General features: G+C 49.9%; 5 protein-coding genes across 5 annotated transcripts; 1 reads left to right on the plus strand and 4 right to left on the minus strand.

Moving 5' to 3' along the window:
* Positions 1-1,097: 1,097 nt before the first annotated feature.
* P170DRAFT_506321 (kinase-like protein) lies at positions 1,098-2,053 on the minus strand (the record flags this gene model as incomplete). The annotated part of the gene is made up of 2 exons (XM_024854381.1): positions 2,017-2,053; positions 1,098-1,967 (listed from the first exon to the last, which is right to left on the minus strand). Exon 2 carries the CDS (start codon positions 1,920-1,922, stop codon positions 1,098-1,100), a length of 825 nt encoding a protein of 274 aa, XP_024711108.1. The 5' UTR covers positions 1,923-1,967; positions 2,017-2,053.
* A 1,300-nt stretch (positions 2,054-3,353) lies between these two features.
* On the plus strand, positions 3,354-13,042 carry P170DRAFT_453059 (putative fermentation associated protein (Csf1); the record flags this gene model as incomplete). The annotated part of the gene is made up of 4 exons (XM_024851329.1): positions 3,354-3,409; positions 3,458-3,493; positions 3,550-4,222; positions 4,265-13,042. 4 exons carry the CDS (start codon positions 3,354-3,356, stop codon positions 13,040-13,042), a joined length of 9,543 nt encoding a protein of 3,180 aa, XP_024711109.1.
* A 227-nt stretch (positions 13,043-13,269) lies between these two features.
* P170DRAFT_471206 (uncharacterized protein) lies at positions 13,270-14,144 on the minus strand (the record flags this gene model as incomplete). The annotated part of the gene is made up of 2 exons (XM_024852819.1): positions 13,270-13,786; positions 13,867-14,144. The coding sequence occupies 2 exons, from the start codon at positions 14,142-14,144 to the stop codon at positions 13,270-13,272; spliced, it is 795 nt and encodes a 264-aa protein (XP_024711110.1).
* Positions 14,145-15,100: 956 nt separating this feature from the next.
* P170DRAFT_484946 (uncharacterized protein) lies at positions 15,101-16,527 on the minus strand. The gene is made up of 2 exons (XM_024853919.1): positions 16,070-16,527; positions 15,101-16,014 (listed from the first exon to the last, which is right to left on the minus strand). Exons 1-2 carry the CDS (start codon positions 16,173-16,175, stop codon positions 15,161-15,163), a joined length of 960 nt encoding a protein of 319 aa, XP_024711111.1. The 5' UTR covers positions 16,176-16,527; the 3' UTR covers positions 15,101-15,160.
* A 43-nt stretch (positions 16,528-16,570) lies between these two features.
* On the minus strand, positions 16,571-17,798 carry P170DRAFT_345850 (cation diffusion facilitator family transporter; the record flags this gene model as incomplete). The annotated part of the gene is made up of 2 exons (XM_024843531.1): positions 16,571-16,867; positions 16,917-17,798. 2 exons carry the CDS (start codon positions 17,796-17,798, stop codon positions 16,571-16,573), a joined length of 1,179 nt encoding a protein of 392 aa, XP_024711112.1.
* Positions 17,799-20,697: the final 2,899 nt, after the last annotated feature.

Below are 20,697 nucleotides of genomic sequence, written 5' to 3' on the forward strand. Positions count from 1 at the left end.
CAGTCATTCCCTTTCTAGATACAGTAACCTTGGATATCTCGGCCCGTTCGCTCAATAGACACCTCTATCAATGCCATGCCTGTCATACGACCATGACAACAAACCCGCTGGGAATTGCGATCCCCAACTCTCCCCACAGAATCACCCAGCTAGCATCACCCCTACTTAGCAGACGCAGAGCCCGCTCCATCCCCTTTGTCACTGCCCTTCGCCCAGTTCGGAAGGTTCCTCTTTTGCCGACTCGATCCAGCAGCAATGAACTTGTACCTGGGGCATTGTTTAACGGAGCCCCCGGGTGGCTTTTCGGGACACCCGTTCTGTATCGTTTGCGTTGTTGTCTGGCCGCCCACTATGCTGGTGATTTGATATTCTTCGCACATAGCAAGGGTCTAGGTGTGTAGGGAGAGTTAGCTAACTGCTGCTTCCCCAAGTGATCATACTCTCCGGGATGTAGATGGGAGGAGAGGGTAAACAGACCTCAATAACCAGGAACGGAAAACAGAAAGAAGCTGCCTGTAGACTAGACAGATCAGATATCCAAGCAGCTAGATAGGTCTGTATGTCTGTAGGTAGCTAGCTGGATGGAGAGATAGATAGATAGATAGATGATATCTCTCAGCCTATACATCCCGATGCGGCCAACCCAGCAAGCTAGCTGTGCTACCTCAACACCCCAGATCTATTTCTGTCCGACTGCATTGCGTTGGCGCCGCCGTTGGTGCTGAGCCATTTTTCCAAGCACCCTTTCCTGTCTGTGTAACCGGGGAATTGGTTCGTTTGCTTGCCATTTCCGCCGTGTGGGATCCGTGAATTCAAGGGTGCACAGCGCCTGCTTTACTGGTGGCTATTGGCTATTCGATGGGGCGTGGATACATGTTTTACATGACGTGACATTGGAGATACAGACAGGGTGGGAGTTGCAAGGCATACGCTGTTTGGTCGGTGATAGGCTGGAGGGTGTTTGGTGGGCGCGTTCGTCTCCCTTGACCTGATCCTGGTCATGACCCCGTGGGTTGATTCCGTTTGGGGAGACGGGTATGGGGGTTCTGTTTGAGCAAGTTTTTTTTATTATGCATTATCAGGTATGTCAAGCGCATTTATCTAGCTGGTTGAACCGTGAGATACAGATACTGAGAAAGTGCCTCCTCTGCGGAAGAAAAATGTCCTCTCCAGCATCCCAGAATGACATCACTACCGCGAAGCCCTGATACATCGGGGAACAGTTGGTTCCGGAATCGCTCCTCAACCTCGCAGTCTGCTAGATGTTGGCGCTGGACCCGCGCCCTAATGACCGCATGGTCGCTCGACTGCACGACGTCTTGCGTTTCGATCGGGTATAGCTCTTGGTAGGGAGGGCTGCCAGCCACAAGCTCATGAAGCGTCGACCCGAGGGCAAATAGATCTGAAGTGACTGTGTTTGGAAGCTCATAGTCCCTGGGGAGACAATGCGATGCCTTCTCATAGCCTAATGCAGGATGTCCTGGATACTGGGAGGAGTTGAAGTCCCCAAGGCGGATGTTGAGGTCGTCATCAACGAAAAACTGTCGCAATGCTAGATCTGAGTGGATGATGCCGTGCTTGTGGATGACAATAACTGCTTCGATAATCTGTTGGAACCATCGTGCTTGTAGATCGGGACTAACTTTGTTTTCTCGGCAGTAAGTCACAAGATCCCCGTGTCGGTAGTATTTGATGTCAACGTAGTCGGGGTGGCCTAGGGAGAGGCACCGGGCGATCCGAGGATGACCACCGATAAGTGAGTAGATAGTAGCCTCCCGAAGGATTGGCTCGGCGTCTTCTTTGCTGTGGCTGCGAGGGGCTTTCCTAATGATTTCCCCATCCACTAGATAGACCTCTGCGAATATGCCAATCATGATGAGTTTTTGATTATTTGATTGTTTAATGGCAGGTCGATGTTTCATTGTAACAATCTGGTGTGAACTTCTCGCAGACAGTAAGCTGCTAGCCTATCGAGGATTAACATAGTTCGCAACTGTCGGCCTGACTCCCCCTTACATATCGAGCCTCCTTCTCAGTGTCTGCGCATTTTACAGTGTTCTTCCATATAGACGGAGACGTGCCATGGAACAGGCCCTGGAGGGTTTTGTAGAGAAGGGTGGGAAGATAGGAGAAATAGCACCTGAGTGACGGCCATATCAGCCATCGGAGCGGATTGGTGGATGATCGCATGAAGAAATTGGCCTCCAGCCACACGTAATGGTGTTGGTTTATTCTATTTGTCCTCGAAATAACAAGATGCTATACATTGAACCAACAGCCCTGAGATTGCAAGGAGACTGCTGGGCCTCATCCGAGGAAGACGGCAGCACCTCCTGCTCCACGTGACGGCGGCACATGCATCGTACTCCGTATATGTCTCGGGGAGTTATCACTCGATGGCCCGAGTTGAGTGTCTCACTGTCTGAGACTTTCGAACGGGAGGCCAGAGGGGCTGACGTTCCAAGTCCCGGGTCCAATGATAGGCCCTGGACGCAGAGGTGTAAACATGGCGGTTTGAAAGCTGCCCGGCCGGTCATCATCCAATGGTACGACAAAAGAGGCCCTAAGCACGACCGCGCTCAGATGGAGGATTCCTCAGGGGTAGGATTGTTCAACGGACTTCAATCCTGGGGTTTCTCAAGGGGCACTGCGAGCCATGTTAGGCATCTCACCAGCAAGCAAGGTGTAACCTGAGGATTACTGGGCGGGAAATAAAAGTTAAGGATCACCGTGGGAGATATAACTAGTATATGCTCCTCGGCATACGAGAGGTTCGCTAAGGCCGGTTATTGCCATTGATCCACGATTTATTTTGATGTCTTCTCGATGCCGGGCTAGATTGTTGGTAGTAACTGCCAACTGAGAAGACGAGGTTGGAGATCTGGGGCTGGAATGAAGCTAATCAATCCAGTCAACGATCCGACCTGTTCATAATTCTTAGGCTGCAGGTCAGAGCCTTGTCGTGCCCTTGATTTACTCCGAAGTCGAAGTGAACAAGAAGAAAGTCCGGGCCAAAAGGAGAGACGGTAGACGCACTAACCCGTTTCGGCCTCCTTGCTAAAGCGGCGAGAGGCGGGCGGAGACGGGGGCGGAATGAAAGTTCTGCCGGCAGATGAAGTTGGCCAGCCCCTAGAACATGTGGGCTGCTGCTGCCAACATTCCCAACTGCCACATCAAGAACGGAGTGCTGAGTGTTGTATTTCTTCTCTGTCGATCTCTTCGCTTTGTTCCTCAGAGCATGATTCATTTGACATCAACTGGAATGCACTCCCTGTCTTGGATTACTTCCAGGGAAGCTTAATCGTCCCGCGCCGCCATGGTCGCGGCCATCGGCGGTCCTGGGAAATTGAAAGATGGCGAACACAAGCTTGATCACGTTAACGCTCACGCCAGATCCAAGCTTTAACTGGTAGGTAGATGTGTCGCCGTGGTCGCGCAGTGGCTGACGTCTAGATAGGTACTTTCTTCTGGAGATCATTGTCTCGTGCATCCTGTAAGTCTCAACTATCTGAAACTCGCGATACCCTCAAGCTTACGATAACACCATAGTGTGTTGTTCTTCCTACTTTACTTCAATCGCCTATTCGCAACCCTCCTCTCGTACGGTATCCGAGCTTACACGTGGCATTACTATCGCGCATATGTCGACATCCATGCTCTCCAGGTCTCCTTACTTGGAGGTAGGATTTTCTTCAAGGGCATCCGATACCATGGGGTGAATGAAACGATCTTTGTACACGGGGGGTTTATAACGTGGTGCTATTGGAAACGGTCGGTTAGAAAAACAGAGTTGTCCGGCCGTGAACCCGACGAAAAGCGAGGAAGTGGTCAGTCTCCTGACGCCGAGCGCGCCAGTAGTGCTGCGGACAGTGGAGTCAAGGAACAAGGAGGCCAGTGCAGATCGGATACGCTCCCCTGTCGCATAACGGCCAAGTTCTACGGACTTGAGTGGTTCATTTACAATCGGACCCCCGCTTATGACAGTATTCTCGCCGGTTTCACGGAAAACCCAGCGTCCTTTACCAAGCCGCAATATCCAGCAAGCAATGCGGTTGACCCTGAATTGAAGGCGCATTCGGAAAGGAACTCCGATGAGAACGGATCAGAGTTCGACAGGACATCGGCTACCGACCATGCTCCAGGGCGAACGAGGACTGGCAGGGATACGATCGACTCCCAAAAAGTCGGAGGCGCCGAGCAGGAAATGGAAGAAAGCTTGAATGTCCTACTCCAGCTTTTGCCATTGAGGTTAGAATGCGACAAGGGGGCTATCGTGATGGGCAATGAGAACACGAAATCGGTTTTGACCACCACGTTTGACGGCGCAACGGGTTTGATCGAGGCGTGCAATGCTGGACCGCTGGACCTTTATCGCCAGTCCTTCACTTTCCAGATGAGTCATCCTGTTATTCAGATGCGACCAAATCCGGATTTCAAACAGAATCAACTCGCCGCTGCAAAGGGCATCAGTTCAACGGACGAGGATCAGCCTCAAGTCAAGCGCAAAAGGGACACTATGTTCAACTACCAACTTCAAAAGCGCAGAGTGTGGCATAGCATCCGCGATCTTATTCCGTACTTCCAAACGTCTGTGGAATCATTCCATGTACCGGAAAAACAGGCCGACAATGCACCGAGGAACCAGATGGATGGCAGCAGTGACGTGCGTTGGGTCGGCCTCTCACGATACCTGGATGAAACTAGCCAGGATGATCATGGCGAATGGAGTTCCATCGAGTATGGTAGGTTCTCGACTGTTCTGGATACCCCTAGTATGACAGTATCCTATTTCTGGGATATCCCCGGGTGTGTTCGGCCACAATCTGCGCAAGAACCTACATCCGGCAAAGTTTCGCAGGATATCAATGGTGCGCCGCCCCCGGAATGGGGGATTGATGTCAAACTCGAGGGCGGAACTATCAACTACGGCCCATGGGCTGATCGGGAACGAGTTGGCCTGCAGAACGTATTCTTCCCCAATGCTTACCGAAGCTCTCAACCCGCAGAGCCTTTGGTGCCGGGAGACCTAAGGAAGAACTCAGCATTCAGATTTCGGGTGGAAATTAGTGAAGAGTTGACACTGCGCGTCCCCACAAGGGAGCCGTCCAAAGACTGGCAGTGGAAAGGCAGAGCTGACGCAATAAGAGGCGCTTCGAAATTAAAGAAGCCACAGCGGAGGAGACAGCCCAGGGCTGCCGATGGTGACAAAGGGAACATTGGTCCTGACATTCGTCCCTTTGGTTGGTTCTCCCTTCGTGTGGCTGGCGATTCTACCATAAATTACTCTATGGACATGGTGGCCTCGGAATCTGGATTCTCAAGTCAACTCGATCTCGATCTTCGTGACTCCAGAATGTCATCCAGCGTCAATCATGCCCTATTATGGCAATGTCCCAAGCAGCTTATCAACTGCGACCTCTCCGTCCCGCTCATCTGGAACAATCTTCGGACATGGACCTTCAATGTTCAGAGTCGTGATATGGAGCTGTTTCTGTTGCGCGATCATACCTTTCTCTTAACAGATCTAGTAGGTGACTGGGGGTCGGGCCCTCCTTCGGATTACTACACGTTTGTGCCGTTCATCTACAAACTCAGTCTCTCCTTCGTCGATTTGAAGCTGTTTGTGAATGTCAATGACCTCAACATTATCAGCGACCCTTCCGATTTGGATGACAATCGCTTGCTTGTGATAAAGGGCAAAACACTAACTTCCGATGTCATGATTCCTCTAAACAAATACAGGAACGAGCAGAATGCTGTGGATTTTAGTGTCAAGCTGCATGATGCTGGAATAGACTTCTTAAGTCCAGTATGGGATACGCTGCACACATTTCTGCAAAACAAATCAACTGCCACTCTGGAGAATCTCTCAATTGATGGATCCTACAATTACTATCTTTCAACGTCGCCCGATTTGACGGACACGCTTTTCCTCAATATCGACGGGCGGTCGCCGAAACTCTACTTGTTTGGATTCCTGATTCGGTGTTTCATGACCGTGAAAGAGAATTATTTCGGAGAAGACATGCACTTCAAGACTCTCGAGGAGTTCCAAGAGCTTGCGTACAGTCAGGAACAGTCGGAACCGCATAATGGGGTGAATCCAAACCGCAAGTCGAATGATCTTGACGTGATTGTGCATGTCACAGTTGACAATCCTTGTGCCCTTCTTCCGGAAAACGTGTATGACCATATGAATTGTCTAAGGCTTACTGCTCCCTCGCTGGAGATTGATTTGCGGTTTACCAACTACTACATGGATTTACTGTTCTCGATAGCCCCTCTGAAGGTGGGTTTGGAATCACAAGTGATCAACCAGCCTTCAACCGTGTCCGATACTCAGCTCTTCATCGATGGTGTTTCGGTCCACGGTCATCGTCTATTTGGGTTGCCTCCTGCAGAGCCAACGTATGTTTGCAATTGGGACTTTGGCGTGGGCCAGATCATTGGAGAATGCTCAGCCGAATTTCTGGCTTGCTTGGGTGCAGCCTTGAAGAGTTTCGACTTTTCCTTCGACAACGAAGAGAATGCACTTCCGCCATTGTTTCCGCTCATCCTTCATGATGTCACTTTTCTGCGTGCTAAATTCGAGTCAATACACATCTCCGTGCTTCTGGATCAGGCTGCATTTCTCGTGAGCTCCGGTACTGTTACAGTCCAATTCAATGATTGGGCAAACGAAAGATTCTCAAAACGCATGAGTCTGCTTGTACCAGATCTCTTGATTTCTGCGCTGGACTACAACTTTGTTGGTCGATTCGGAAACCTCCTTAACACGCGAGTGAGCCCGCTTGCAATCTTCAGGACAACAATCAAACTGCGGATGGCACAAAGGAAACATGACATTATTGAGGATCGGAAGCTGCAACAAGAGCATATTAGATCACACGACGAAAGGACCCAGAGAACACCGTGGCTGCTGTTTGACTGGGACGACATGGACCCCGAGGCAATGCATATGAAGAGCGACAAATACCCCATTCCAACTATCCCTATACCGACAATGCCTGAGCCGCTTCTTAAAAGTTCAGGGCGGCTGGCTTCGTCGTTGGAACGACAGTTCCCTGGAAGTAGGAATCCTTTGGGCTCCAAAAGCTTCCTCATATCTTCAGATGCTTCAAGTATAAGGAGTGGTCGTAGAGGAACTTCCAGCGTTAATCGAGCACCAAGTGTAGCTTCGAGGAGACAGCAGGATCACATTCAGACCTTGGGGACAGATGGGCAAAAATCACTTTCGCTCGAAGAGCGCAAGAAATACGCCAAGGAATCTTCAGCCAGTGCCCCGGACACAAACCCTTGGGTTATGCCTAGTTTTACCTTGCACAAGGTTAAACTGGACATGTCCCATCTACCATATGCCCCTTCTTCTGACGACGATGCTCATCGGGATGGCTCTCATGTGACGAGGTTTGACCCTCAATTTTCTCCCTTCGAAGATGATGAAACAACCCACACCAACTTTGCGCTCGAATTGCCCGCTGGGGTCAAGGGGTACTGCACGCCAGATTTTCTTTTCATGATAGCGACATTAATTGGAAAACTACAACCGAGACATCCGATTGAGATCATTGATTCGCTTCAGAAAGATGTCATTTCAGATATCGTCGGTTATGAAAAATCATTGAAGCAACCAAAAAAGTCAACAGGTTTTGCGATCCGGGCACCGTTTATCCTGGTGAATTTGGTCAACACGTACGAGCCGCTTGCTCATTCTGAGGCTGGCTTCCGAGACGAGTACAGCCTTGCAATAACACATCTAAGCACCGAGCTGCGAACCAAAGTTGACAGACACAAGGATGATCTTCTGGCAGGTATAAGCAAAAGCTCCACAGTACACGTAGCCGCCGAAAGCTTTTCATTGGCTGTGCAAGGGAACCGGAGTGATGCATATCAAGAAAAGGCTGAACTAAGTTGTGTCTTTGGTGACATGAACTTCTGGCTTGTGACGAAACCTACAACGAGATCCCATTTCCAGACCCGGGCCCTTGACACTGTCACATTTACAAAATCAGTGGAACATTTAGCATTTTTGGTGCGTCGCACAACGACCATGCTTGACTCTGTCGCATCTTCGTTCCAGCACAGCTCCTCGCTTGATAGCAAGCGGCTGCGCCTGCTCATATACTCCCTCACACAAGCCGCTGCTGATAAACCAGATCCTGCGTTTCTTACACGTATATCGTACGTGCTTCGAGTGGCTCCGACCCATGTGCGGCAGCACGATTCGTGGAAGATCATATCCCGCATCCGCAATGTCTATAATCGCTTGCCTGCGGATCAGCAGCAAGAACTGGCGTCAAAGTGTCTAGGGGGTGATTTGTCATTGCCACCCGATGCTCGAACGACTGTTCTCAGCAGTTTCGATCAGTGGCGCGCGTGGGATTTAGCACATGTTGAAAAAAGCTACGTCATGCAAACCATATGGAGCTCTTTTGCAGCAACCAAGACCACGACTTCGCCAACACCACTGAAGTTCTCCTCTACGGTGAAAATGTTCCGGTTCTCTATCGATCCGGGACCAAAGGAAAGCGACTTCATTGTTGAAGACATGTCCACGGCTGTAACTGTTACTCCGCAGCAGTACATGACTTCGAAGAATGAAGAACGATACAAGAGCTTGAATGTCATTCAAACTTACTCTTCTTCTATCAGTCTTCGCTTGCGATGGGAGATCTTGGAGCTTGTCGAAGGTGTGATGAAAACAATGGCTAATGTTCAATTGGAATCAACCACTCCAGGGGGGAATGACTCCCGCAGCGAGGACGGAGAACGCGATGAGCTGCAAGTTGTTTTCGGGACCGACCTTGGAACCATCACTCTGGATGGTATTAATATCAAGCTGGCTTGTATCAGCCAAGGTCTTAAAGCGTCGATTGTTGACGGAACCGAGGGCATGGCGGTCTTCTTCAGTTCTCAAGCTGGGTTTTCTGAACTGTCAAACCTGTCTCAAGTTCTTATGTCTTGGAAACTTGGCAGTCCACATGTTTATCTCTCTCGAGTGTCGGAGGAGACCGAGACTGAAATCGTCTATGAATGGAAGGTTGCCGGATCATGTCAAAAGCTTCTATACGTCATGGAAGAAGACTTGATCAACCTTGCCCATACAGCGGATCGACTAATAGAAGACGAAGTCCGGTATCTTCATCGGTTGGCTACTAATCTGGACCTGCCAGCTCGCAAACTGAGTGAGACCCCCACTGCAAAGAAGACAACGCAAAACAGGTTCCACATTGCGATGTTCCTGGACAATTATCGGCTGAGCTTCTGCGTTTTGCCGTCGTTGACATACGTTATCTCTGGAGACGTTGCGCGAGCATCCATCATACAGACAATGGAGTCGAAGATTGAGGTAGATTTTGATCTGAAAAAGAATCTGCACACATTCATGTCAGGCGAAAGGGGCGGTCGGCGTCCTTTGTCAGTACTGGAGATTCCGCCAATCAATGGTCGTGTTGTTGCGAACCTGTCGTCGAACCGTACCGATATGGAGGTGGATGTCACAATCGAGCTTATCCAGCTGGAGGCCAGTGCAGTGCGAAGTCTTCTGGGTGCTCTGGCGACTCCCGAATTCTCTCATCTCATGTCAGACCTCAAACAAAACCTCGAGACTCTGCAGCTCCATCTCAACGACGCCCTCGCCCTGGATAAACCCACTCCTCAACAAAGGAAACCGTCCAATGGCCACGCTATTCTTTACAAAGCGCGCATGACTATGGCCGGGACTAAGATCCATGCCACCGCACCTGCTGTCAACGGAAAGAATTATACAGCAGACATGGACTTTAGCCTCGGGATGATGCGCATGCGCCTTGACAATGGCTTGGACGATGGATTCGCTATGGAATATCCTGAGTTTCACATTGATACATCCAACATCAGCTTCGATCTCCGACGGCAGGAGCAATTCAAAAGCCGATCATACTGCGGCTTTACCATTGATGCTAAACTTCAAGCTACCTCCATGAGGCGTGAGAACGGTGACCTCAGGCGAGTGTACCATCTCAGCAGCAAGCAGTTCAACGTTGAGCTGTTTTCTGAGACGGCTGAGCTGGTGGTTGATATGGCCGTTCACCTTCAAGAGCGTATCAAAACTTTGGATCTGTCCCACGAAGTCAAGCGACTGAAAAAGCTGCGACGACGAGGCCATCCGGAACCCAAGAACAAAAAGCTGGAAATTCCTGACATTCAGGTGAACGAAGAATTCAACCCCGAAGATTTCTTCGACGCCATGTACTCGTTGGATTTCAACAACATCCAGATTGCCTGGAACATGAGTACAGTCCAAGTGCCTTTATCTGAACGTAGGCCGGACGACCTGGTTTTCTCCATAAAGAGTGTGGATCTTTCGAACAAGAAAGCAAATGCTGCCAAGCTTCGCATTGAAGACATGCAGTTACAATTGGTTCCATATTCTGCTAGCCGGCAAAAACGGTCACTCAACTCGGCCTTACTTCCGGAGTTGGTTTTCAACGTGGCCTATTCTTCAGCTGGGGATGAGGTCCGACTCGCCTTCCAGGCGGCTGGTAAATCGCTTGATATACGGCTCACGTCCGACTTTATCCTGCCGGCAAGCATGATACGAGATTCTATTGCTGCTACTAGCGGAGTCGTTCGTGAAGCTAATACGACCTTCGTGCCGAAGCAAACTGAAGACAATCCCAAGCAAGATTCTCTTTTTGGCAACAAACGGTTTCAGTCGGTGTTGGTGGATGTCGACTTTGCCGGCGCTATCGTTTCGCTGCAAGGAACGCACACGGATGATCCCCAAACACTACTAACAGCGACCTTACAGAAGGGCACTTTGTCGGAAGCCAGATATGGTCAGTACATTCAAGGAGATGCAACGCCTACTGCAACGCTTAGGGCTCCTGGAGTGGCTTTGAAGGTTCAGTTCGAAGACAATCAGAAAGATTCGGCACTCAATGCCGAGTTGAAGGTTGATGCCTCCACAAATGTTCTGTACCCTAGTCTTGTGCCACTTGTCAAGCAAATGACGGCTACTGTCAAGGAAGTTATGGGTGATCAGGGAGGACGACCTCGAAGACCGTCCAGTGCGGTGATGCTACAGCCGCAGAAGTTGATGCAGGATACTCAGCTCGAAAAGAAAGACACCGACTCGATCCTCGGACGGTGCAAGCTGAACGTAGGCCTCATGATTTGCAAACAGGAATTCAGTCTCAGCTGCCAACCCATCGCGAGAGTGGCCGCGACCGCCAAATTCGACAGCGCCTATGTTACGGTCAACACGGTGCAGTCTGAGGAATATGGACGCTTCTTTGCTCTTCAAGTTGCCTTCAACTCCTTAGGAGCGTCGGTCAAACACGTATACTCCAACGAGTCAACGGCCAGCTTCGAGGTCAATTCAATGGTGATGTCTGTCATGAACAGCAAACATCTGGGCAGCGCAAAGGGCATTTCCGCTGTCCTGCGAATCAGCCCAATGCAAGTGGTGCTCAATGCCAAACAAGTCCAAGACCTTCTGCTCTTCCGCGAAATCTGGGTGCCGTCAATGGAAGACTCTGAAGCCAGCCCTACATTCCCGCCGCAATCGCAGGAAAGCCAGGCATACATTGTGCAACGATACCAACAGGTGGCATCCGCGCCTGCATTCCCATGGAACACCACGATCGCTGTCGAGAAGCTAGAAATCCAGCTGGATCTGGGATCTTCTCTAGGAAAAGCACAGTTTGCCATCAATGGTCTCTGGTTGGCTACCAAGAAGTCATCCGACCGTGAGCAGACTCTTTGCGTCGGCTTCGATACGGCAGGTATCGAAAGCAAAGGGCGAATGAGCGGACTGATAGAACTCCAAAATCTCAAGCTGCAGACCTCTATACAGTGGCCCGACGACAGCCTCAACGTCAAAACGCCACTTATTCAAGCGTCCGTTTCCTTCCACCGGTTCCAGGTGAAGGTCTCCTTTGACTACCAGCCCTTCCTCATTGCGGACATCGCCATGTTTGACTTCCTGATGTACAATGTGCGAACCGAGTCAGGTGCGCCGAGTGAGCGACTCTTCAGTACCTTGGAAGGGAACCAAGTGCAAGTATTCTGCACCAGCTTGACTGCATCGCAGACGATCGCCCTGTACCACGCCTGGCAGCGGCTCATTCAAGATAAGCAGGCGGCATATGAGGCTTCTCTACGAGAGGTCGAGCGATACTTGCGACGAAGATCAACTGCTTTCACCGGTAAAACCGACGCTCCAACCAAGGACCTCGACGAGCCCACGGAAGACAAGACCGAGAAAGCACCCATCTCATTACATACAGGCATTGTGGTCACGATCAATTCCGTCAACATCGGAGTCTTTCCCAGCTCGTTCTTCGACAACCATGTCTTCAAGCTGGAGGCCCATGATGCGCAAGCTCGATTCGACGTCTCCCTCGACCAGGGCAAAATCCACAGCGCCCTGGGCCTCACTCTAGGTCAACTGCGCGTCGCCCTGTCGGGCATCGTACGGCCCAATTCTATGGGCATCGAGGAGCTCCTCGTCGGCGAAATCTCCAAGCGCGTCGTCGGATCAAGCGGCGGTACTATCCTCAAGGTCCCTCGGCTCGTCGCGACTATGGAGACGTGGCAGGAACTGGGCATCCATCAGATCGAATACATCTTCCGCAGCACCTTCGAAGGCAAGGTCGACGTCGGATGGAACTACTCCCGCATCAGCTTCATCCGAGACATGTGGGAGACGCATTCTCGCGCCTTGGCTTCACGACTAGGCAAGCCCTTGCCGCCATCTGCTGTTCGCATCACTGGCGGCCTCGGCGGCGAGGGTGGCGGCGACAAGAACGACCAGCAGGAGAAGATCACCGCCGTGGTCAACGTGCCTCAGTCGAAATACACGTATGTTGCGCTAGAGCCGCCGGTCATCGAAACACCGCAGCTGCGCGATATGGGTGAGGCTACGCCACCTTTGGAGTGGATTGGGTTGCAGAGAGATAAGTTGCCGAATATCACGCATCAGATTATTATCGTGACGTTGTTGGAGGTGGCTAAGGAGGTGGAAGATGCGTATGCGAAGATTCTGGGGTCATCTTGATCATGCCCAGGATGGTTCAAATTGTATATAACTCATACCCCTTTTTGTTTCTTTTTTTTCTTTATTTTCATGTTTAGTATTTTATTATGTAAATAGGTAATCCTTTATTTTAGTACATAATAATTGTCATAATAATGTTCATAAGTTTAAAAACCGGGTATGTATAGAATCAAACCAACGCCATCCATCTATATATCTCTATAGTAATACAAAAGAAAATGACCAACCTATCTCACCAGCGGAACATCCTGACTCCCAGAATCCCCCTCCAAGTCCCTTCCCCCCTTCTTCTTCTTCTTCTCCCTCTCCAACGCCGGAACCCTCCAAATCGTCCACACACAACCCGCAACAATCCCCATCTCCGGCACCATCGTCATGACCAAATACGCCGACGAATCCCCCTTCACCGCATTCCAGACCATATCCGCCGTAATCACAAACACAAGGGAGTACGTGACTCGAATAGCCAGCACAGGCACGCACGCCGCGACACAGGTACATATTCTTTTCTCCACAGCGGAAAAGGGCCCCCGACGGAGCCAGAAAAACACGAATACGCCCACCGTGTAGACGTAGATTGCAGCGATCATGCCGATGCCGGCGCGGCTGTAGGGCGTTGGTAAAAGGGCGTGTTCTTTGTGCGTTACGGCGACGAAGCCGCCGATTGAGATCCCGATGTCGATCCACGTGAGGACTTGCGGGATGAGGAATATATAGCGCGGGGCTGTGGGGTGGGTTTTGTTTCTGTAGTATACTTGTTAGTTTTCTTTCGTTCTGTCTTTATAGGGGGACTAGAAGGGGAAGGGGAAGGAGCATAGACGTACATCCTTTCCAGCATCTCAAGCAACAGGAAGATGATCAAGATGATACCGAGGGATTCGCATACGAACACGCCGGCCCAGAGCCCGTCCGAGTCGTTATGCATAGTCCCGAGCATGCAGCTGGCGCCGACGAGACGGATGAGTGAGAGCATGCCGATACAGAACCATCCGATTTGGCGGCGTAGGTAGAACGAGACGCTGAAGGTGAGGGAGACGGTGAAGAAGATGACTTGCGCGACGGCGATGCCGTGGCGGTATTGGAAGGTGCCGTCGCCGAACATGGTCTTTGTTCTGGATGGGGTGGTTTATTGTCTATATAGAGAGGATGGAAGGATGGATTGTGGTGTAGATGGAGGGATGTGGTTTAGTAGTAGGGAGAGACGGATACTGTCTCAGGAGATGCTGCGATATTTATCCTTTGGTTAAGAGCTAACGTAGGGTCTTCAAAGACTGGCTTTTGTTTGAGCACTGCCTACACTGGGGCTATGAGTGATCTCGCAGGCCATGAAGATCCTTCACTGGAGCCCGTGGGTATTCAGGCTGACAATGTGTTTTTCTTGGTACGCCACCAGGAGAAGGACCTTCTATTGGCGGCGTTGAGGCTGAGTAGTCTGATACGTCAGGGTCGAAGGACTTTCGGGCTGTCGATCCTCTCATGCAGCCCTACATGAATTGTCGGTGTTGTATCATCTGTCTAGTAGAAGTTAGTAGTAACTATATAGATATAGATAGCGGTGAGAATACTTCATCGCGATTGTATTATCATTCATCGTAGCCACATGCGAGAGCTAATGTTCAATACTTTCGATCAAAGAAATTCTAGTTTGAAACAGCTGGAAAGCTCGTGTGGGGAGAGTCTGTCGAGGGAGATGAATAGATGATGCCTGGATGTTTGGGGGCGGACAAGAAGACTTTACCCGATCGGGTGAACCTTGAGAGCTTGGCAGGTGACCCACGTGGTGCCCTAGCCCTATCTTCTTCACGATTCATTTCTGTCGACGCTGTTGAGTAGATCTAATTGGATTTACTTTCTGGCCTATCCGTCATACTGAGATATTAGCTACCAAAAGCTGCGGAAATAATTGAGCAGACGCCTGAAAGCTCGGTCAGAAGTAGACAGCTCCTAATCTGCCCCCATTTTTATCTCTTATCTAATACATAAATTTGGATTGAAGATTGACAGCAACAAGCAAACCATCGGAAGCGAGGCAATCAAAAACATCAGTAGTAGTACAAAGTAGAGGCTCTCAATCTCCTGCAAACTCGGCGATTTTGGTGTCCAACCGAATCCATGCCATCACCATCCCACAGGCCCTAACACCTTGGACCTCCCATTAGACACGTATTCGGGAGCCTGGGTCTCTCTAATATAGTTCTCAGCTTCTTCCAGAGCTCGTTGGTACCAAGATCCAGTTAACCCCAAATAATACAGTCTCCATAGCTTCGGCAGAGACCGTACACCCAACACGCAATATTCTCTGACCTCATCAGGCAGCGGCCGAACGTTGAATACCTCATAGGACCCTCCCAACTGGGGCTCAAACAACTTTCTCCCATCAAACTTTGCGTCTTTCCACTTCTCCAACTCGAACCCGTTCAGGCGAGCATGACTCTCAATGTGTTTTGCCAGACCAGACAAGTATCGCTTGCTGCTGGAGCGTCTTGCCAGCTCCATGAGCTGAAGATCGTGAACCCCGGCCAGACGCACGTTGAAGCGTCTATACAGTGCGTCGGAGTCGTTTCGCACGTCAAAGGATACTTTCATGATTGATGGGTCCTCGAGGACTTTTCGCAGAGTCCAGCCTTTGGAAGATGCGTGGGAGAAAGCCTTATTCTGGAGGTTGTGGACGTCAATTAGGGCAGCTTCATCCCGTGGTGAGATGTACATCTGCAGAATAGATATGGTGCCATTGCGAGACAGGCTCCCGCCTTCCATATCGACGTATATTGAGGGCTGTGGACTCGTTGGGAGATCGTGTAGGCTGTCTAGGAGCTCGGCTAGACTTTCCGTTGTGTCGATGAATTTTGACGAGGGTTTTGGGTCCCCCAGTTCAAGACTTTGGAGTTGTTCAAGGATGGAGGATAGCGATTTGGACCCTTTGGAGGACTCTCCAGAGCCCTGAGGGTTGAAGCTCTTCTCACTGGATTTGTCTAAGATTTCTATTAGTATGTGATGCCATGCGAGAGAGTTAAGAATCACGCTTACAGGTCATTTTTAGCGTGGGTGATGATTTATGGCAGGGTTTCAAAAGGTGGTCTAATACATGGAGGTGAGTGAAACCTGGAGGTGTCTTCATCTTTGAAAATTTCATTCCGTAGTTGTGACGGTATGCATCGAATACACGACGCAATTACTACGTGTTTCTAGATATCATCAACCCAACTCTAATTGACTTAGTACTATATTAATGACGTAGCAGTTGCCTGCACATCACAGCACACTGCGTTTGACACATTTTTTAGTGTTGATGTTCATCCTTTCGAAGTTGTCGATGACGACCTCGACGAAGGGCCAGAGTAGGCCATTATCGACCAGTAGAACCAACATGCCACATGATGAACTGGGAACAAAAAGTATGGTGGAGCTTGTTGGTATCATTAGGTAGGGCTATTTTGACGCTCAGATAATTAGCCCGTATTTAAAAAAGGTACGTATATAATGCTAGCATCGCTTTTGTCGTGAATGATATCAGAGAGCATCCCACCTCTAAACGGCTGACCCATTTTGATCAACCTTCTGATCATCCTTGAACAAGAACCGCTTCACCAAGCCCCTGATAGAAGAATCGGACCCGACTGGATCATACAAAGGCCTGTGCTCCTCGTGGATGTCATGAGCATAATCATAGTCCACATGCACAAATGCCCGCTCAACATCGGCAAGTCCCTCCAACTTGCGCTGTAGCGCTTGGCTGACGTCGTGGGATTCACGCAGCTTGGTCTCCGGGTCCATGACGATGTCTACCTCGACATAGAGTTGCTGCCCGGCATGATATGCGCGGCACTAGATGTGTCAATTATCGCGAGCATGATACGGATAAGACAGCACTTACGGTATCAACCTTCTCGATCCTCGAATCATGAGTCAGAGTCACGTAGACAACCTTGTTCAGGAACTCGCGGGTGGCAGACTTCCCGACCAACAGCCACATGTTCTCGAACGCAGTCGACGCCCACGAGAACAGAATCAAAAGGGCAATGCAGCATGCTCCGATAGGATCAAGATACCACACGAATCGGTCACCCACAACGGACATGATCAGACCGAAACCATTGACAGCGAGGTCGTTGCGATGATCGATGAAGAAGACGTGAGCTGCCGGGTAGCGACGCAGGCCATAGCAGTATATGCACAGCATCAACTTGGAGAAAATGGCCACGCCAACGCAGATAATCGGCACCGTGGCGAGGTCATCGGAGTCCGACTCTCCCGCGGCCAGCGACTTGGCCGACTCGATGATCAGCTCCACAGCCACAGTGGTCATCAGGGCACAGAACATGATAACCCCCATCGTCTCGATACGTCTTCGTCCCACGGGGTACTGGTATGGCTTGGGACGCGAGGACATGCGCGACGTGATCAGCATGACGATGGACGAGACGAGATCCATGAAGGCATCGGCAGCGGTAGCGAACAGGGAGAGCGAGCCCGTCGAGATAGCCGCGTAGAGCTGGATCACGAAGAGGCAGAAATTGACCACGAAGCTGGCGCGCACCGCCAGCTTCACCTTGCCCCCGTTCTCGGCGGTATCTTCGGCCTTGAGGCGCTCCTCGTCGGCACTTCCCAGGAACCCGTCGATCATCTCATTCTGCTGGCGGTAGAAGTCGTTCTTCTCGTTGTCGTCCGATTTCGAAAAGGGAACCCATCGTCGCTGCTGGGCCACCGACGTTTTGTATTGTAGGAGATCGAACGGGTCTGTTAGTGTCGGTGTCATTTTCGCCTGCTAGTCCCTGGCTCCGAGCTGGTGGCCAATCTGGGAGATATCGAGTAGTAGTAGGTTCGAGGACGCCGGGGAATACCAAGACCACGACAAGAGAGCTTAACGTCCAGCAGAGTTATCAGATGGATAAATACCACACAATTCGCTGCTGAGATGGGAGGAAGAGAGAATTCTCTGCTTGGAGTCTTGGGCACGGGAGGCACAGCCTCGCAGGTTGAGGCACTAGACGCTGGGCAGTGGCCCGCCAAGACATTTGCCAAGCAGCAGATCCATTATCAATCATTATCAATCAGAAGAAATAGGAAAATGGTTGAATATTGGAGGGTGTTTGGTTTATGGTAATATCAGATCAGAGGGGTAGTAATCCTTCAACGGTGGGAAGAGCCAAAGTGATTTGGCAATTAGGATTAACTTATCGGTGTAAGGCCCCTCAATACTATACACAAACGGGTTCTAGAACGCACTAGTATCAAGACGATTGAATACCTTCCACTAACTGAATTAAATTGTTGTATTCAACTGAACCCTGAACCCCCCCCCGAGTTTCCCCAACTCATGTGAGCTCCAGTTGGCTGGTGAGACTTCTAGAATGCTCGCCTCGACAGCCAATCTGACCGGAACTAGCATATGACGAGGAAAACAGCGATAAGGCGGTCTTTATGGAACATGAAGCGTGCTTTCCAATTACTTCGAAAGCTACAAAGATTTAATGATACGCGCGGCAATTTTTAGTTCTCTATCATACCTTTGCAACCAGTGAAGCGAGAAAGAAGTTGAACTGGTTCTCAACGGCACTGCGGTAGCTGGGTATCCATGGATGCTACGGCACCATACCCGAACAGGCAAGCTAATCTTATCTGATCCTGATCGTCTTTATCTATTCACCTAGGGCATTCACTTTCAAACGAATTCTCTATCTAAATAATGGTATAAATATAAGATCATGTGAACAAAAACCCAATGTTTTTGTATCTACCGCTTGTCGTTTCTTTTGAGGGAAAAAAATGAATCCCTCTAGTTCAAGATCACTGCTGTTCTTTGCCAAGTGAAATGCCATGACAAAGATCTTTTGCCAATTGGTCCAGCACTCTCACTTTCTGCAACCCGGTGGCCTCTGTCAACTTGGATGTCTTGTCCCCGAAGGTATGCCACATCGGACAAATACTCTTCATCCAGCACCGATCTGCCGTGATCAGTCTCCTGGTACCAGACTTGACTGAATGGACTACTTAAATGAACTCGTAATCAAGTTAGATTCCGTCACGACATCTCTAGTGGTTTCCAATGCGAGGGGGGCTATATATGGACTGAGATTCAAGTGACGCCACCTGAGGCTATTTGCTCGTTCTTGTATCAATATTTGACATTCCCCGCGATTCAGAAGCGGCTCTTCGGGATTCACGGTGAGTATTAAGAGAAAGTCGGGTCCTTCCAGGAGCAAATCACCCTACCAGTGGTGCTAGATAGTCGAGGTCTTATCTATTATGCAAAGTAATCTTTCCCGTACCATTTATCCAAAGCCTCACGGTACTCAAGGGACTCGAGGAATTTCTGTTTCAACCCAACGGACCATTAGCCCCCTGGGCACACGTATGATAGGCCATGCAGAGCCCCTTTTCTCGGCCAATGATGAGAGATCTGTACTGTGCAAGTGCGAGGGAGCCATGAACTACTGAGTCAATCTAGGCACGTTCTTGTTGCCAATATGGAAAGACTTTCAGAGGCCATGCGTGTTAGTGAAGTACAGGGCCAATTCAGAGATACTATACTTCTAGCAACAGATATGACTGCGATATCTGTTTGACAGTGAGCTAGGCCCCCTCCATTGTGTATTCTTTTTTTAAGAGAAATGAAATGACTCAAAATATCCTCAGTCTTCATTCTAGATTGTCGCACCCAAATCGACGTTTGACTTGGCCATCTAGTCCCGTAGCCAAGAACGCACCGCCACGCTTTCGAACAATAGAACAATCAGCAGGAATTCCAGAATGAATTCCCTCGGCCAGCCTCCCCGCCTCCTAATATCGATGAGACAATGTCCCTTGCTTGTCGCTGGAATCCCTCGACTCGGAGGAGGTCACTTACTAACCAAGACTAAGGTAAGGGGACTGAGGATGCTGAAGACAATAATGACGACACTCGTAAACCACTAGGAGAAGTCATTGCCGACCCCACGGATGACAATTTCGTGTTTCAGAACAAGGCTAATCCTTATCAATTGCTTGGTGATGATATTTAGCTAGAGGTCCGGCGACCTGGGTGGCTAATATTTCGATGGGCGGGAGGGCGGTTCTATAAATCTCCAGCTTGTGATTGGAGTGGTATTAACCAGAAAACACATTCAAGCGGATCCAGCGGAGTCACACAGCTGAGATCTATCATTTCTGATGCAGGGAAGGAAGTCTAGGCATTCTAGCTTGGAAGCGAGAAATTTCCACGGCCGATACTGCAGGCACAGCAGATCATTGACCAGTCGAATGTACTGCGGGAGAGGAAGCTTACCTGCCTATACTTCCCCGCATGTTTCCTGGGGCTTTTTAGCCTTTGTCTAGTAATTACTGTTCTCGATGGGATCGTGTTGATTCAGTCTGCACTCCGCCAGAGCTGCTTCCAGAGCTGCTTATACAAGTAGTATTCGGTCTCTTCTCTACCCAGTCACCAGCTTCAAACTGCTCGTCTGCCACAGATGTTTCTCTTATCGAAAAATAAATGCCATGTACGGTGTAAAGATACCGCCCAAAATCGAGAACCCCAAAGCCTAAAATGCAGCCAAAGGCATGAACGGTTGAACGCACATGCGCTGGGTCTTAGTCATCCAGGGAGCAGTTTAACTCTGCACTGGTGAGAAGATTTTTCCAATTTTTTCACGACTGAGATGACGCTAATTCGATGT

Source organism: Aspergillus steynii (assembly GCF_002849105.1).
Source record: "Aspergillus steynii IBT 23096 chromosome Unknown P170scaffold_1, whole genome shotgun sequence".
NCBI lineage: Eukaryota > Fungi > Ascomycota > Eurotiomycetes > Eurotiales > Aspergillaceae > Aspergillus > Aspergillus steynii.

Bases quoted from the DNA above. Each gene is read 5' to 3' on its own strand.
- P170DRAFT_484946 (XM_024853919.1), bottom strand. From the start codon at position 16,175: ATGAAATTTTCAAAGATGAAGACACCTCCAGGTTTCACTCACCTCCAT. The intron at 16,015-16,069 runs GTAAGCGTGATT...TAGAAATCTTAG, and splicing joins ACCCACGCTAAAAATGACCT to ACAAATCCAGTGAGAAGAGC.